Source organism: Meriones unguiculatus, chromosome 14 (assembly GCF_030254825.1).
Source record: "Meriones unguiculatus strain TT.TT164.6M chromosome 14, Bangor_MerUng_6.1, whole genome shotgun sequence".
Lineage (NCBI taxonomy): Eukaryota > Metazoa > Chordata > Mammalia > Rodentia > Muridae > Meriones > Meriones unguiculatus.
The window spans coordinates 86,550,794-86,567,748 of record NC_083361.1 but is presented as its reverse complement, the minus strand read 5'-3'; the positions used below and the strand labels follow the sequence as shown (position 1 = coordinate 86,567,748).

The following is a 16,955-nucleotide window of genomic DNA, read 5'->3' as shown; positions in this document are numbered from 1 at the left end:
GGCAGCAAACAAAGGCAGGGTATGGAGGTTCACATTTGCTGTAACCCAGCACTTCTGAAAGATGGGTGGCCCAGGAACATGGTGCCAGCTAGCCTGGCATACACAGCACAGCAAAAAACAAACCTGCCCCAGCAAAGGAGAGAAAGCCATCTCTCAAAAATTGTTCTGATCCCCAGAGAGGTCTTCCCTTCCCTCTTGCTGGACAAGAATGGCATCAGAGCCCGTGCTGCCTGGGTAGACTTCCTGCTCTCCGCAGGGCCCAGGGGTGTTTCAGTATTCTGTAAGTAAGCCCCTCCCCCCAAGGCCCGTTTTGTTTGATCAACCTTTTTTTTTTTTTAATCAGGACAATTGGAAAGCTTAATTCCATTTTTTATTATTCAACATTTTATACATAATAAATACAAACTTTTTACAGCCACTGTAAAGAAAGCGCATCTGCACGGAGGCTCCCTCTGAGCCCTGACCTGTGCATGGTGATGCTGGGTTATTCGGCCTGGAGAGAAGGGTTATTTTATTTTATTTTTTTAAAAAGGAGGCATATTTTTACAACTTTGTTTCTTAAAATTAGCAGCTCTTCCGAAAAAGATTTTAAAATATAACAAAAGAGTTCAAAAAACACTGAGGTTATGGGCAACTCAAATCCAAGGACAGTTAGGTTAGCTAAAGAGAATACAAGACTGGGTGGCAGGGACTGCTCTGTTAGAAGCACTTTGAAGACCAGCAAATTTGAAAATACTAAAACACCCTTTTAATTTTTTAAACTTAAGAATAAGTTTGATAAACATAAAAAGACCTCAAATAGATCAACAGATAAAGAAATGCAAAAAAAAAAAAAAAATCCAAATCCATGGAGATGACTCATCAGAGTCTCTCTGCTGACGTGACTGAAGGACTGAAAATCCCTTCAGCTCCGGTATCAGTCAGGAATCCCACGGGGACGTGTGAACATTTCAAGTTTAGAGACTCTCAGGAGGGATGGAAACACCAAAGCAACATACAACTTTAAATCTGTGAATTTCATTTCCTAACCAAGGCGAAAGAGGATTGGCAAACATCACTTTAAGAAGACCTCCGTTCCACAGAGTGCGCAGCACTTCTGGGCCCTGCTGCTGGGGCCAGAGGGAGCACCACGTGGTCTTCCGTGACCTGCAGGAGGTGCTGTCTCCTTCGCCTCACCTGTGCGGATCTTTCTCCTTCCCACAGAAGGCGGCTTTCCTCCAGGGCCCACAGCTTCCTCACCTAGGCGGCAGGCAGAGGGACCTGAGGCTGCACTTGCAGAAGGTGACAGCCGGTCTGCACCAATCACAGTCCAGATGTCTGGGACAGTACTCTGGCTTGGGAATAAAATAAAATAAGGGCTTTCCCAGCAGAGAAGCTGAGCAATACAGGCCTCTGTCCTCAATAAAGTCAGACACTCGGCTTCAAAGGATACTGGTCAGAGGGTATATGCTGTAAAAACCAAGAGGAAAAATACCCAAAGACAAAAAGAACACGAAAGTGGCTCATTTCAGATGGGGAAGCTCCGTTTCCGCTTCTTCCATTGCCTCCCTTCTACTACTCTATGTGATGGGCAAGATGTGGCTTTAGCCCCTCCAGGTTAGCCCACTAATACTAAATGAATGGCATAACTATTAATACAGAGGACACTGTTATTTTAAACCTGTTAGTTGTGGAAGAAATATGCATTAATGCAACTGGTGCCAAGCTCAGGCAGTCCACTTTCTTTCCAGTAGGGTTGCATTTTCGGTATGTGAATGAACCTCGGGGGAGGAGCCAGCCTCTCCTGGATCCCTCTAGTTTCCTTATACAGCCAACACGATCTGATTAACTCTTAATCAGAAGAGCAAAATCCACTTGAAGAAAGACGAGCTCTTTGCCACAGCCTCGTGGCCACAGTAATATACTGTACGAGTGCACATGATTGGTAATTCTGGGTCTGTGCCCTGGATCTAGGCCTGGCCTTGAGTCTCGTATAAAAATGGGCCACCATAAGACATGGGAACTGCTCCCTCTGCTTCCAGGACCCACTAGGATTTGTGCTATGTAGGAGAGATGACATGGAAAATGACAACGAAAAAGGCACAATCAGGCCAACCAGTCACAGAATCCTCCTTAGTTTTGATGTTCAAATCATGAACAGCCATCATCATGCAAGGTGCCTAAAAACAAGACTGGCCAAACTCCAAGCCTGGCCTTGATTGTAGCAGCAACAGCGGGTAAACCCACTGTCACACCAGTGTGATCTCCACATCCTCCATTTTCTCAGCTGGCCGTCGGTGGTTCTGCGTGGGTGGCGGGGGTGCTGCCCGAACCTGAGCAAGACACAGTTATGGGATCGTCAGCCTCCTGATTCAGAGTCTGGCACAATGAAGGCTCCAGTGCTTCTCTATGGACACTGACACCTGAGGGCCCCGGAAATGCTCTCAGCTTTCCATGTATCCCCTGCCCTGAACAGCAGGCCCCATTCTGCATGAAATGTCAGGTCAGATTGCTTGTTACACTAGAATTCCTAAGGCACAGGAGTTGCTGTAGTCCTAAAATCTTTCTTCAAAGTAAAGGCCTGGGGCTGACAGAAAAGAAGACACAGTGTAGGGACCGCAACTGCCTCACCATGTGTCTGAGGGAACCACAGCAGGAGACTGGAGAGGTGGGCTGGAGCAAGTGGAGAAGGGCTTTATTAAGTTACAGTAAGAAATTTGGAATAGCCAGGCGTGGTGGTACATGCTTCTAATCCAAGCATGCAGGAAGCAGAAGCAGGAAAATTGTAGAAAGATGGAGGCCAGCCTGGCCCATACAGTGAGATTTTTGTCTCAAAAACCAAATCAAACCAAAAAATATAGGTCTGGAAATGTTGCTCAGAGGTAGAGTGCTTGCCCAGCAGGTTCAAGGCTCTGGGTTCAATCCCCAGCACTGTGGGAAAAAAAAGTTACAGAAGAAAGAAAAGAAACTTGGGTTTTATTCTCTAGGCAGAGGTTTTGGTTGGTCGTATGGAGTGTCAGATCTGGGTGGGAAAACATGTCTCAACATCTTGAGAAATGACTAGGCAAGAGGACACTGGGAGATGACTTAGGAGATGTTCTGGTCATTGGGGTGAAAGCAGATGTTAATCTGAGCAGTGCAGAGCAGTGGAAGTACTGAGAGTAACCCAGCAAAACCATCACTGTCTTTGTGTTGAGGGGAAGGGGGCTGGGACCAGTAAGGCAGCAGGAATGATTCCAGGGCATGGAGGATGGCGTGTCGCCCACTCACCCACACAGGCAAGATGGAGAGGGAACAAGTCCAGAAGGGAAGAGATTTAACTCTGTTTTGCTGAGTTTGCAGGTTTGGGAAATCTAAGCTGTGACCTCACAAACCTGAAGCTTTCAAGAGAGAGCAATATAAATGTGGGAACTGTTGACTTGGGAACAGTTTTCGTGGTCATGACAGTGGATGAAATTGCTTCAGCCGAGAGAAAGAACCGCGAGGCGTACCTACAGAGACGGACAGGCAAGTCCTCTGTACCCATTCCTGCCACCTGGCAGTCTCACTGCCGGCGTCTGCTCCAGCCGCCCAGTGGCTCCCCTCATCTGTTCTGCTTCCTTTCACATTCTTTATTAAGCTGCCAGAGCAATTTGTTTTTCTTTTGAGACAAGATTTTATTATAATCCAGGCTGCTTTTGAACTCATAATCTTTTCTACCTCAGCTTCCCAAACAGTTGGGAATTGTAGGCACGAGACATCCTGCCTAGCCAGTAGGAAGGTTTTAAAAAGCAAAGCTGGTTTTATAAGCAAGCCGGCACAAGCCTTTCATCTCAACACTCAGGGAGGCAGAGGCAAACAGATCTCTGTGAATTTGAGGTCAGCCTGGTCTACAAAGCAAGTCCAGGACAGCCAAGGCTACACAGAGAAACCCTGTCTCAAAAAACAAAAAACCAAAACCAAAGATGTGTAAGCAGCCAAAAATGCTGTCCTGCTCTTCACCTATAATGTCTTCCCTTAACAATGAGGATTAGAAAACAGACCCATAACTCCAAAAAGGTTCTTAATATATATCTACTGAATGTATGAAGTCAGTGGGTCAAGGAATTAAGGTATTAAATTCGGATAAAATAAAATTGCCTCCTATCCTGTAGATTGCCAGCTTTGAGGCGATGGCCTGGCAGTGTGGTGGTAGATGAGAGTGCGGTGAGAGCAGAGAGCAGGCTACAAACACTCACTGCAGAGGCAGCTACCTGTCAGAATAGCTCCTTCAAACCTAAGTTCTCTGAGCTCATTACGTATCTTAATTCAAAGTCCTTCAAGGAAGCAGAAACAGAAACCCAGGTTTTTAAACGCACTGTAACGTGTCTGATGCGTGTCTGGCTGCACGCATGTCTGTGCGCCATGTGCGTGCAGTGTCCCTGAAGGCCAGAAGAGGGTGTCAGATCCCTGGAACTGGAGTTACAGATGGCTGTGGCAGTCATGGGGGTGCTTGAAATTGAACCCAGATCCTCTGGAAGAGTAGCCAGTGCTTGTAACTGCTGAGCCATCTCCTCAGAAAAATGGGTTCTCATTTTTTGGGGGGATGGCTTTCAAGACAGTTTCTCTGTGTAGGCCTGGCTGTCCTGGACCTGTCTCTGTAGCCCAGCCTGGCCTCCAACTCAGAGCTCCACCTGCCTCTGCCACCTGAGGGCTGGGATGAAAGGTGTGCGCCGCCACATCCAGCTGAGAAGCCGATTCTTAGCAAATGCCTGCTAAGAAAGTGCTTCAGTTCGCAACTGTGCTACGCTTGTATTTACGCACTGTACAGCTACACTCTGATCTTCCGCTGGCTCGGAGAGGGAGGGTCCAGGGTAGACTGGATGAATTTGTAGCCTTCCTTTAAGAAGAATGATTTTGCGTTATGTGTGTGAGTGCTTGCCTGTGTGCATGTATGTGTGCCACGCGCATCCCTGGCGCCTCAGAAGCCAGAAGAGGGCACTGGACTCCTGGGATTGGAGCTGCAGGAAGGTGTGAACCACCACGCATGGTGGTTCTGGAAACCAAACTCAGGCCCTGTGCAATAGCAGCAAGTGTTCCTAACAGCTAAGCCATCTCTTTAACACCTTTTTTTCCCATTTGTTTCGTTTTAAAGATAAGAGTCTAGCCTAGATTATGCTACATGGACTAGAGTAGCCGAGAGCTGATATCCACCTGCCTTTGCCTCCCGTGCTGGGATTAAAGGCCTGCACCACCACCTCCAGCTCATTTTATAGCCTTTCTTTCTTAGAGTTCTTTTTCTTCCCCAAACCATTGCATGGCATCAGTAACAAAAGGAACCATGGGAAAAAATGAATCTATCATTTTAAATTCGGAAGAACTACACAACCTATAACCCTTCAAGATAGGAGACTTACAGGCCGAAGTTTGCCATATGAGGTGTCAGGAGTCTGCCTTGATGCCTGTGAGAATCCTGGTGATTCAGCATGAAGGCTGTTTTCTGAGGGAGAGAATCCAAGAGGTTGATGAAAGAACAGTTACGATGCTGGTGTAGATATGAGTGCTGACGGGCATGTGCCTGGGACTCTTACCGCTGGCTGACGGAGACCGGGGGAAGAACTGGGAGCTCCTCTTGTCTGGACTGGGATAAGGGCTGCTGGGAGGCTGGTCATAGAGCGGCAGCGGAGGCAGGGATGTGTGCGGCTTGGGGGACGGAGAGACCTGCAGCAAAGGAGGCAGAGTTACAGGTCTTCTCAGGAAGGAGAGCCTTGGCACGCCTCCCTTTCTTTGTTAACACTTGTCAGCTCATAGAAGCAAATGGACCTAAAATAAACCCTGAAGCCTCAATGTTGTGTTGTGCTTAATTATTCTACTGACTCTATATTAAACAGTTACCAAGTCAAACCATTCTCTGTAGTTCTGTATTAGGCAATTCAGTTAAATCCGTGAGGAATAAAATGGGGACAAATGGTGTCTGTGTGTGAAGATAAAATTATTGGTTGAGTTTCTGACTTCCCTAGGTTTTCCACATGTCAGAATAAGCAGTCACAGTCACATGCCTTACCCTTCCCTCTGCCAGGCCTGCTGGGACACAGCCCCCCAGAGTACAAATTAAACTGACACTTTCCTGTAAACCACACTTAGCTGTGGTAGGGAAACTGAGCCCCTAAAGCTCTGGGAGAGTTGTCATGAGTTAGAGGGGCTGGGTTAAGAGACAGACTGCGGAAGCTGGCTGAAGACAATATACCCCGAGCCTGGCTTCTTTCTCTCCAGCAAAACCATCTTTAAAATGTCGTATGAGATTTCGTAATTTAATGAAGTCAGAGAAAATAATTTGGGAAAGAGAATGAAATGTAAGATGGTCGTTTTCTACAAGGTCCTGACAAAATTCTAGTTTTCCAAACACAGTTGTGTAGACACCTGGCTATTAAGGAGCAGAATGAAAGTGAGGCTTATCTATCTTTTCCCTCTCATGTACCTGAACCTCTTTTGTCCATGGAGTGTCGCCATTCTCTGAGGCTGAGAGTTCTTCCACTAGCACCGATGGGAAAACGCCAATTCGCCCACTGAACTCTCCTTCCCAGAAGCCATCATCATCTTGGTTTTCTTTGTTCAATATACGGATAATTGCTCCCTCAGGAAAGGACAGCTCATCATCTGTCTGGCCCTCATAATCATAAAGTGCTTTCACAAAACAGACTGGAAGCAAGAGAAAGACAAGCTGGTAAGAAACAGACAGATGTACTGTTTTTGTCCTTGATTTTGAGATAAGGTCTTCTCTGTAGCCCAGGCTGATCTTAAACTTGCAACAATCCTCCTGCTTCAAACTCCTAGCTACTAGAATAACAGGTGTACACCGTGTCTAGCCAGATGGACTGATTTTACAACTACTTTTGCTCCATGACAACTAGTGAGCACCACACAAGACGGTAAATTTCAAGTTTTTACTCACTGAAAGTAACTATACTTCTACTAAACAGGACTAGTGCTATCAAGTACAGGAACACACAGGACATAAAGTGCTTTTTAATCCTGTGGAAGGCTTACTTCCAGGTACTAGTTTAGGTCAAAACCATGACCAGATTGAGTGTCTTAATTTAGTCTTTACCACTGGCATCTCCATTCAGGCTGCCTGAAACAAGTTCTGCTTCTGTGGAGTTGCTGGACGCGTGTGACCGACTGTCCAAAGCAGCCAAAGACTGCAGCATGCTCAGCAGGCTGCTCGAGGTGGGGAACTGTAGATACTTTTCTGGCACATAACCCACTTGGCCAACTTTATTTCGAGCCTGTGTAAAAGAAGGGGGAAAACAGCTTTGTATACACAGTTTGGACAGAGCATCCCAAGAACCAAAACAAATGCCTACAACATCACAAGAAGGGGTGATATGAGCAAAGGGATCTACCTTTACCCAGTCTTCCATATCTCCATCTTCAATCACTTCTAACACCTCATGCTCCTCAATGGTCAACTCATCTGGTTGAGAAGCCTGCAATGTAGGATGGCCATGGACAAAACCAAAAAGGTTAGATAAAGAGCAGATGTGAGCTGGTCACACAGAAGCCAGGGATCGAAATATTGAAATGATTTTGAGAAACAAAATTTCAGTGTTGTAAAACTATCATAATGAGGTGAAGTTTTACTTCTGAAAGCTAAACAAAATAAAACCGCAACAGAAATTAGATCCTCAAGAGGTGATCAGGTTCGGTGAGCAGAGTGCCAGGCTGGAGGCAGGGGGCCTGGGTGTCGGCTCCAGCTCGCTATCTGTCGTAACGCCTCCATTTACTCCACATGTCAATCTTGCCATTCTCTGAACAATGGTGGTCACTGGCAAATATAAGCACAGAACCAAGATCACCTGGGAGGCGTAAGTAACGGAAGTGCATGCAGTGGGAGTGCAGACGCCATGTGCATGGGCTGTGGCTACCTGAGCAATGCCTAGGGCTCCTCTGCAGCCACTGTACAGCTGTGGCAGAAAGAAGAAGTATGAGCAAGCCAATGACTGAGGCTGGACTTCGCTCCACCCTCAAGGGGAGACTGAGCTTATCCACATGGATGTTCATCTACTTAGCTGTAGCTGAGTTACGTTCTCAGCTGGCACCTGCTACCACGTCTGCTTTTGAGACAGACTCTGGAGGAAACTTGGATGCTCCACAGGGAACTCCACAGAGGAGCCTCTACCAAGGCTTCCTGAAGGTCTTGTCTGACACATGTGACACTTGTCTTTTGGTTCTCCAGTAAAAAGCCTTCCAAGCTTTCCCCAGTCGCACTACCACACAAGGCTTTATCATTCTTCAAATCTCACTATCAAGTATAAAATATCTCCAAATTATACAAACAAAAAGGTAAGAAAGTGAGCCATATTTTCTTTGTTTTGGATCCAGGGTCTCATATAAGCCAAGCTGACTTCTCTTCTGTACATAGCTGAGGACTAGCGGACCCTGAGTTTCTGATCTTCTGCCTCCACTTCCTGAGTGCTAGAATCACTGGTATGCTGCACACAACTGGTGTCGAAACTGAGTCACTTCCTGAGACATATTTCCCATTTCATTAAAACTCAGGTTATGGATGATGCCATAGCTTTTTGACACAGAAGCGGGACTGAAGATGAAGGACCATTCAGAATACTCGAACGACAGATTTTAAGTACATTACCTCTGACTTCAAAATACGAAGAAAACTATTCATTTACTTTTCATATTTTTTTCAATGGATTTTTATATTATTTTGCGCCTTTGTCTGTACTCTGTTACTCTGTGTTATTGTGGGCCAGGCTGGGTGACACATGATTATGATATAATCCCAGGTTGAGATAAGAAGAGGAGACTTCCAGGCCAGCCTGGGCTACAAAGTGACATCCTGGTTCAAAGGAACAAAAAACCAAATACAACCAACCAAAAACACTAGTAAATACACTAGCAAAAGGCACCTTTGTAATGAAGTCATTTTCCTAAGTATATGCAAGACTTAGTGTCAACACACCCAGATTCGAGTGTGCGTGAGGACAAGGCAGGAGGGGACAGAACACCTTTCCTGTCATTATTTTTACTCTTTCGGTATTCTTTGAGATGGGTTTTACTGTTGTCCTGTGACAATCTACGCAGGTCCACGCCAGCCTTGCAGCAGTAGGCCAACAGAGGAAGACACTGGAGAATGGAAGATCTGCTGGAAGGGGGCTCTAGGGGCCTCTCCAAGCCCTGAGCCGGTAGACATGTTCCTCTTCTCCGGACACACTGCTCTTCCTTGCCCGTTCTTTCCTGTGTTCTCTGTCTGCCAGCCTCCTGCCTTTCTACCGAGTGGGTTAGACTGCTGTAAGTGGTAAGGCCAGGTTCAGTCTATCTCTATGGGGCAAATGACTGTAAGATGGCACTGAGCGTGGAGAGATGACTGAGCTGTCAGAGCACTGGCTGCTTTCGCAGAGCAGCAGGGCTTAATTTCTAGCACTCACAGAGCAGCTCACAACTGTTTGTCACTCCAGTTCCAGGGGACCTGGCACCCTCTTCTGGCCTCTGCAGGCACCAGGCTCAAATGTGGTCCATAGAAACACATGAGACAAAATATACATAAAAAATAAAACAGATGTCTTTGACCTTTAGGGTTCTTCCTACCCTAACCTGAACTAGAATGTAAAGTCCATTAAAGGCAGAGGTTCTTGGTCAATGCCACATTCCTATACAGAAAAACACATTGCTGGTACGAAGAGTTGTCCACATACTTGGTAAATGAACGGGACATCTGAGAATCTTTTCCTTACAGAATTACTGAAGAGATTAGGAACACACAAACGGTTCGATTACTTGTGATTTGTGGCACAGCCTGTATGTTTCCCCAGAACAGCCACCATAAGCCACTTGCTTGTTCCCTTTTACTTCTGTGAGACTTCTGTGTTTCAGACGCTGACATCCAGGCATGGCGCTCCGGCCAGTTGTTCATCCCTGTGGGTTTCCTTTAGGATAACTTAAAGCAGGGCTACGCTTCTTTCTTCTCGCAGCCCAACAATAGACAGCAAGTACTTAGTAAATAGCTACTAAGTTATTCAGTAAGTCAGAAATCCATTCCTACTTATATTTAAATTTTTGTATTTTGCTTTTCTGGTTTAAAAAAAGTCATGCTTACTCATTGTAAAAAGCTGAAGGAGGTGTACAGATTGTGGATATACATATAATTTGGTATTCTTCTTTTCAAAAAAGATTTATTTATTATGTATACAATGTTCAGTCGGCATGTACACCTGCATGCCAGAAGAGGGCATCAGATCCCAGTAATGATGGTTGTGAGCCACCATGTGGTTGCTGGGAATTGAACTCAGGACCTCTGGAAGAGCAGCCAGTGCTCTTATTCTGAGCCGTCTCTCCGGCCCCTTCCATTGTATTTGACTTAATAACAAGGTTTTGTTCTTCTTCTTCGAGTCTCAGCTTGTAGATCACACTGGCCTGGAACTCACAAAGATCTGCTTGCCTCTATCTCCACAGTGCTAGCATTAAAGGCATGGACCACACAGTTCTTTTAAAATAGCTTATGTGAGTTTTGTCTACATGTATGTCTGTGCATTTTTGGTAATCAGTTCTCTTTTCTATCATGTGCTTGATGCTAGGGATCAAGCACTGGCCCCAGGGTTGGGGATTTGAACTAAGAGTCTTGCATGCTAGTGAAGTTTTCTACTACTGAGCTAATTTACTTTTGATCTGGTTTACCAAGGACATAGCGAAATGACAGGACATAGCAGCAAAAAAGATAGAGAAGAATATGAAATGTCTGAAATCAGATGGGGACTTAGGATTCTCCATTTAAGTATCACAAATGTTACCTCTGGAACTCTCAAATAAATATAACAATATGAAGTAACACCAGGGAATACTTTGAGATTTATACTTTGGAAGACATTTTCAAGTATCTCAGAAGACGATTCCAAATTTTTAGAAGATTATTAAAACAAATTACATTACTTAAAGCCCTAACCCTTTTAGGAAACAAGAAGTATTAAGTGTTTAAATTTAACAAATGGATGTCAAACTCAAAAAAGCCCACAGATTACTGGTATTGAGCAGTAGAAGTAAGCCAAGTTTCGGCACACAGCGGTGGAGGGGGACTATCAGTGTACAAGAGTGGAAAATGCTCTCTGTACTCCCCCGTCGTCTTCAGTGTCTAGTGCGGCGGGGGTCAGAGAGGAACTCATCTGTTCATGCCTTCCTCGCATTATTCACGGTCTCATTCTACAGTCCTTTACAGCCCAGGCACTGTCACAGGTGCTGAACACACGCGAAGTGCACACGGTTTCTGTGTTGTGGATCTTCAGCGAGGAGCCAGAGCAGGGAAGGTGAAAATGGGTGAGATACAGTTTAGTGGCCACAGATGACCAGTCACGTGCTCCGTGATGTTCTGGTCCGTAACAGACCGTACATGCACTGGCGCTGTAAGGCTGCGGTGTAAGTCAGGCATGTACTTGTAGCCCCAGCATGCGGGGCTGAGGCAGGAGGACTTCACAAGGTGTCAGAGGCTACAGGACGAGACCCTATCTCGAAAAGGAAATTACAATGGAGAGGAAAATCCGTCACCTAACAATGCTGTAGCCATCATTTGTGTGTGTGTAGAATTTTTATTCACTTTACATCCTTGTAGCACCATCTCTCCTCTCCTCCCACTCTTAGTCTCCCCTGTATCATATCCTAGTGTAACACACTCTACTCACACACTTGTGGCAGTGAGTGTATGAACACTCCTGTTCTGCCAGTCATACGGAAGTGTGGCACATACAGTTACGCACAGTAGACAGCACTTGATAATAGGGTATGGCAATGGCTTACAAATATGCTGTTGTTTTCTCTCTCTCTCTGTTTCTTCTTTTTTTAAAGACATGGTTTCTCTGTCGTGCCTTGGCTGTCACAGACTCTGTAGCCCAGGCTGGCCTCACACTCACAGAGACCCACTGCTCCGCCTCCCCGGGGCTGGGATCACAGGCGTCACCGCCACACTTGGCTCTATGTCTATATTTACCTTTGCTATTTGTTAATCTTTGACTCAGACTGGCCTGGAACTTGCGCAGCCCAGGCCAGCTTGGACTTCCCTGTCTCCCTGACGCAAGCTCCCGAGGGCTGGGGTTCCAGGCCTGTGCTACTGCATTCTGCTTAGTGATGTGCCCTTAAAACAAATCCTGTACCGCAGAGCCGGCCCGGAGGTTCACACGTGCAAGTCCGACACCTGGAAGGTGGAGGCAGTCGGGCTGGGAATTCAAGGTGGCCCCCCGCTACAAGTGAGCTCGAGGCCAGCTTGGGCTACGTAAGAATTCATTCCCCAGCGGGTGTGGTGCTTCATGCCTTTAATCCCAGCACCCGCAGAGGGAGAGTGAGGTGGATCTCTGAGTCTGAGGCCAGCCTAGTCTACAAAGCGAGTGAACTTAGTCTATAAATTGAGTGTGAGTCCAAGATAGCCAAGGCTACACAGAGAAACCCTGTCTTGAGAAAAAAAAAGAAAAAAAAAAAAAAAAGGATTCCTGCCCCCACACAAAAATTTACTTTAAAGCAGAATGCTGGCTGACAGCAGCTCTGTATGTCTCAAGCTTACTCTATCTTTTGATTGCATCACTGTCACTTATGCTGGATTTAGTCTTTTTAAAAATTTATTTATTTTTATTAATTACATTTTATTCCCTTTGTATCCCAGCTGTAAGCCCCTCCCTTATTTCCTTACACGCCCCTCCCCCAGGTCCACTGATAGGGGAGGTCCTCCCTTCCCTCTGACCCTAGCCTATCAGGTCTCATCAGGACTGGCGGCATTGTCCTCTGTGGCCTGGTAAGGCTGCTCCCCCTCAGGGGGAGGTGATCAAAGAGCCAGCCACTGAGTTCATGTCAGAGACAGTTCCTGTTCCCATTACTAGGGAATCCACTTGGACACTGAGCTTCCATGGGCTACATCTGAGCTGGGGTTCTAGGTTATCTCCATGCATGGTCCTTGTTTGGAGTATCAGTCTCAGAAAAGACCCCTAGGCCAGATTTTTTTGGTTCTGTTGCTCTTGTTGTGGAGCTCCTGTCCCCTCCAGGTCTTTCATAAGATTCCCTGCACTCTGCCCAGATTTAGTCTTATTTGCTTTGTTCATCATGGCCTGATGAGCAGTAGTAAAACATATAGAACACACAACTCAGTGAATAGTAGGGCTCTAGAATCAGGCTGTGGAAGCCCCCTCAGTGTCACGATGCTACATGACACTGAGCTCACTCACTGCTGCATTCTTCAGCATGTATTACCACTGTTAAGCAATGCGTGACTGTCATAATAAATGAAAGAGGGCAGTGGGTCAGAGCAGGCTGTTAGGGATGATCTTAGGAGGTACTCTTTTCTTTTTTAAAGGAAATAAATAAAAAAAGATTTATTTTATTTTAAGTATGCGTGTGGGTGTAAGTGTAGTTGCCCTTAGAGGCCAGAGGTCTAGAGTTGGACTTACAAGCCCTATGTGGATGCTGGGAATTGAACTACTGTCTTCTGTAAGAGGAAGAATAGCTTCCAATAGCTGAGCCATCCCTCTTGCAAGGGAGAGAGACAGGCAGCTGAGACTTGAGGAGATAAGAGTTCTAGGCAGAGGGAATAACCAGTACAAAGATGTTCAGGAGGCAGGGTTAGGGGTTCCTGGAATTTGAACTGCAGCCACTGGCTACTGTACTGGACTTTTTTCTACAACCGCTCTGTATGACATTTTTCTCTCTAGTCTTAATCTTGAGGGGTGTCCTAATGGAGGCTCTGTGCCAAGCTGGGTTATGAGCTGTAGCCACTGAGAATTTATCGGATGCCAGATACTGTGCTCAGTGCTTTGCTGCTTTGCCATGGAGTGCTATTTAGTCTTCACAGTAAATATGGTTGCTATGATACAGGAAAACAAAGAAACCCCTAAAACAAACAAAAATTCTCAAAATGACCAAGTATACAGTTGGATAGCTCCGAGCATCAGAGTAGAAAAGTCTGTGTAGAGACTCAACAGTTCACCGCCACATCCCGCTGCTCTCAGCAGATGGCAGCTCTGTCAGCCCGCACAGTGCAAGCAGACACGCTCTCAGAGTTCAGAGCTGTCGGTTCACTAGCACCAACCTTCGGGGGAAGACACAAACCTTGTAGGAATAAACAACTTTGCAGGTGAGCGGGTAATTTCTTAAGGTACCAGAAGGGCTGGAGCCGCTGTCATCCAAAGCATCCATGTTGTCTTCACACTCTTCTTCTTCTCTTTCGGCATCTGCGCTAAGCTAGGAAAGATTAGAAGCCATTGTCTACTTTGCTTATTTCATGAAAATGGCAGAAAACAGAAAAAAACGAAGTCTGACTGTTTTAAAATATTAATTTAGCCATTCAACCTCACATAGAAATGACTATCCTCGATTGCGTTTCACGTATTGTAAAAGGCCAGAGAAAGATGCTGGGTCAGGTGTAGCGTACACACCTTTAATCCCACATCCAGGAGGCAGAGGCAGAGGCAGAGGCAGGAAAATCTTTGTGAATTTGAGGCCAGCGTGGTCTACACAGTTTAAGGCCACTATGGGCTACATACATAGAGAAATTGTCTTTTAAAAAACAGTAAAACATTACCAGCTGGGAGGCTGGTAGTTCTATAAAAGTAACTGGCATGCAAACCTTGATGACCTGAGTTCCATCAGCAGATCCCACGGTGGGAAGAACCAACTCCCAAGGGTCGTTCTCTGACCTCCACATGCACACCATGGTACATTTGTGTGCACAGAGATACACAGGTACATTTGCATGCAAACACACATACATACACACACATGTACAAACAATAATAAAGCAAAACACTTCAGTGGTGCATACTTGTAATCCAAGCATTTGTGAAGAGGAGGCTAGAATTCAAGGCTGGCTTTAGCTAGGTGGTGAGTTCTGGGCTAAATGTGACCCGGCACAAACAAATCCTTTCAAGTAAACAAGAAGTAGTTTACCTATGTCCTTTCACTTTTTGCTGTTAAATGCTGGCTAACAAAGGCCTCTCTCAGGGCACACTGGTGTACACTTGAAATCCCAGCACTCAGGGAGGCAGAGGATTACTGCGAGTTTGAGGTCATCCTGGTCTACAAACGAGTCCAGGAGAGCCAACGCTACACAGAGAAACCCTGTCTCAAGAAACCAGAAAATACAAAGAAGCAAACAAACAAATAAAACAAAACCACCACCACCTCCACCAACAAAAGACAAAGGCCTCTTAATATGCTAACATGAGGAATCATCAAAGATTGCTACATGTTACTAACATGTAGCAACATGTTACCAACATGTACAGAAACAGTTTTGTAACTATGGGAAGAAGAAATGCAAGTTGACACATTGTTTTTAGAAAATATACTGTCCAACACAGAGCTTGAACAATGATCAATAGCAGAATTAAATATGATAAAGTGCTACGTCACTGAAAGACATTACCAGTACGTCACATCACAATGAAGGGGCTGGAGACGCAGCTGAGTTTTCAAGAGTAGTTGCATAGAATGCATTCAGACCTGGTTCCCCCTTCCACACGCCTAAAACCAGATGTGGTGATGGTGCATGCTGGCAATTTCAGCACCCAGGAGGCAGAAGCAAGTGTATCAGAAATTCAAGGTCATCTTTGGTCACATAGCAAGTCTGAAGCCAGCATAAGCTCCAAGAGACCCTCTCTCAAAACAAACAATCAATCAAACAAACAACCCACTCACCCCCACAACGAAGCCAGGCATGATGGATCATGTCTATAATATCAGCATTCAGGAGGCTGAGTCAGAATTGCTTTGAGGGTGATTCTAGCCTAGGCTACAGAGTGATACTTGGTAGCACATAACTATAATCTCAGCACTTGGGAAGCAAAGGCAGGAGGATTATCCTTGGCTATGTAGTGATTTCAGGCCAGTTTGGGCTACATGGATCCCTGTTAACAGTCTGTCAGTCAGTCAATCCAACAAACAAAACATAACCCATAAAGCAATAAAAACCAACTAAAACCCATCACAATGAGCTACTACTACTCCACACTCATCAGGGTCTTTATCAGGAGAAAGAGCATGCACTGCTGAGGGTGTAAAGCTGGAACCCTGTTTACTGGAAGGACTGTCAATGGCGCAGCTGCTGTGGAAAACAAGATAGTATCTCCTTAATAAATGAAACCAGAAGTACATGAAATTTCCCTGGCTATCCACCTAAAAGTACTGAAAGCATAGACTAGAACAGATGTTTGCAAACTAATGTTCACAAAGCAATATTCCAACAGCCAAAGTTCTAGGAACAGAGGAATGGTTAAATGAAAATACACAGATAATGGAATATTACTTAGTCTTAAAAAGTAAGGAATGCTGACTGACACATGCTACTATATGGATGTATTTTGAAGACATTATGCTACGTAAAGTAAGCCATTACAAAAAGATAAACACCGCCTCCACTTCTACAAAGTAGGAAGGGTAGTCAAAGTCACAGAGATGAAGTTGCACAGCATTTGTTGGTGTGGCTCAGGGGAATTTTTTTATTAGATACCGAGTTTCAGTTTTCATTTGGTTGTTTATTTGAGACAGAGTGTCATTGTGTATCTCAGACTGCCTCAAATGAATGTATCTCCGGCTGGTCTCAAACTGGAATTCTTTGCTTCCTGCTTTTGGGTACTCAAGTTACAGGTGTGTAACCTTTTCATTCATTTTTTTTTTTAAAAAAAGGATTTAAATTGTGTGTTTGTGTGTGTGCAAGTATGTGCATGTGCACACATATTGGCTCAAGTACCAGACAGAGGCATCAGATGCCCTGAAGCTTGAGTTAGAGGCGGATGCTAGCCACCTGTTGTGATGCTGGGAACTCGATCTTCTGCAAGAGCAGGACAAAAATTCTTAACCACTGAGCCATCTGTCTAGCTCCTTAATCATACTTTATATATCCAGAAGGACTTTCTTTCACACTCTAGGGAAAGTTACAGACATTTTACTGTATTACACAAAATACTCATTTATAAAAATGGGGTGGAACAAGTTTCCAAAAATACATACGGAATGTTAACATGTGCTGTGCTTTG

At 45.2% G+C, this 16,955-nt stretch overlaps 1 protein-coding gene across 3 annotated transcripts in view; it reads right to left on the bottom strand.

Moving 5' to 3' along the window:
* Nucleotides 1-353: 353 nt before the first annotated feature.
* The window catches only part of Fchsd2 (FCH and double SH3 domains 2), a 169,443-nt gene continuing 152,841 nt past the window's right edge, over nt 354-16,955 (bottom strand). For all 3 annotated transcript variants that reach the window (XM_021640968.2, XM_021640969.2, XM_060367675.1), the window contains 7 exons: nt 14,032-14,163; nt 7,341-7,424; nt 7,046-7,223; nt 6,416-6,636; nt 5,529-5,658; nt 5,355-5,437; nt 354-2,312 (listed from right to left, as the gene is read on the bottom strand). In XM_021640968.2, coding sequence (XP_021496643.1) covers nt 2,229-2,312; nt 5,355-5,437; nt 5,529-5,658; nt 6,416-6,636; nt 7,046-7,223; nt 7,341-7,424; nt 14,032-14,163 — 912 coding nt within the window. In that variant the 3' untranslated portion in view covers nt 354-2,228. The remainder of the gene's footprint in view (nt 2,313-5,354; nt 5,438-5,528; nt 5,659-6,415; nt 6,637-7,045; nt 7,224-7,340; nt 7,425-14,031; nt 14,164-16,955) is intronic.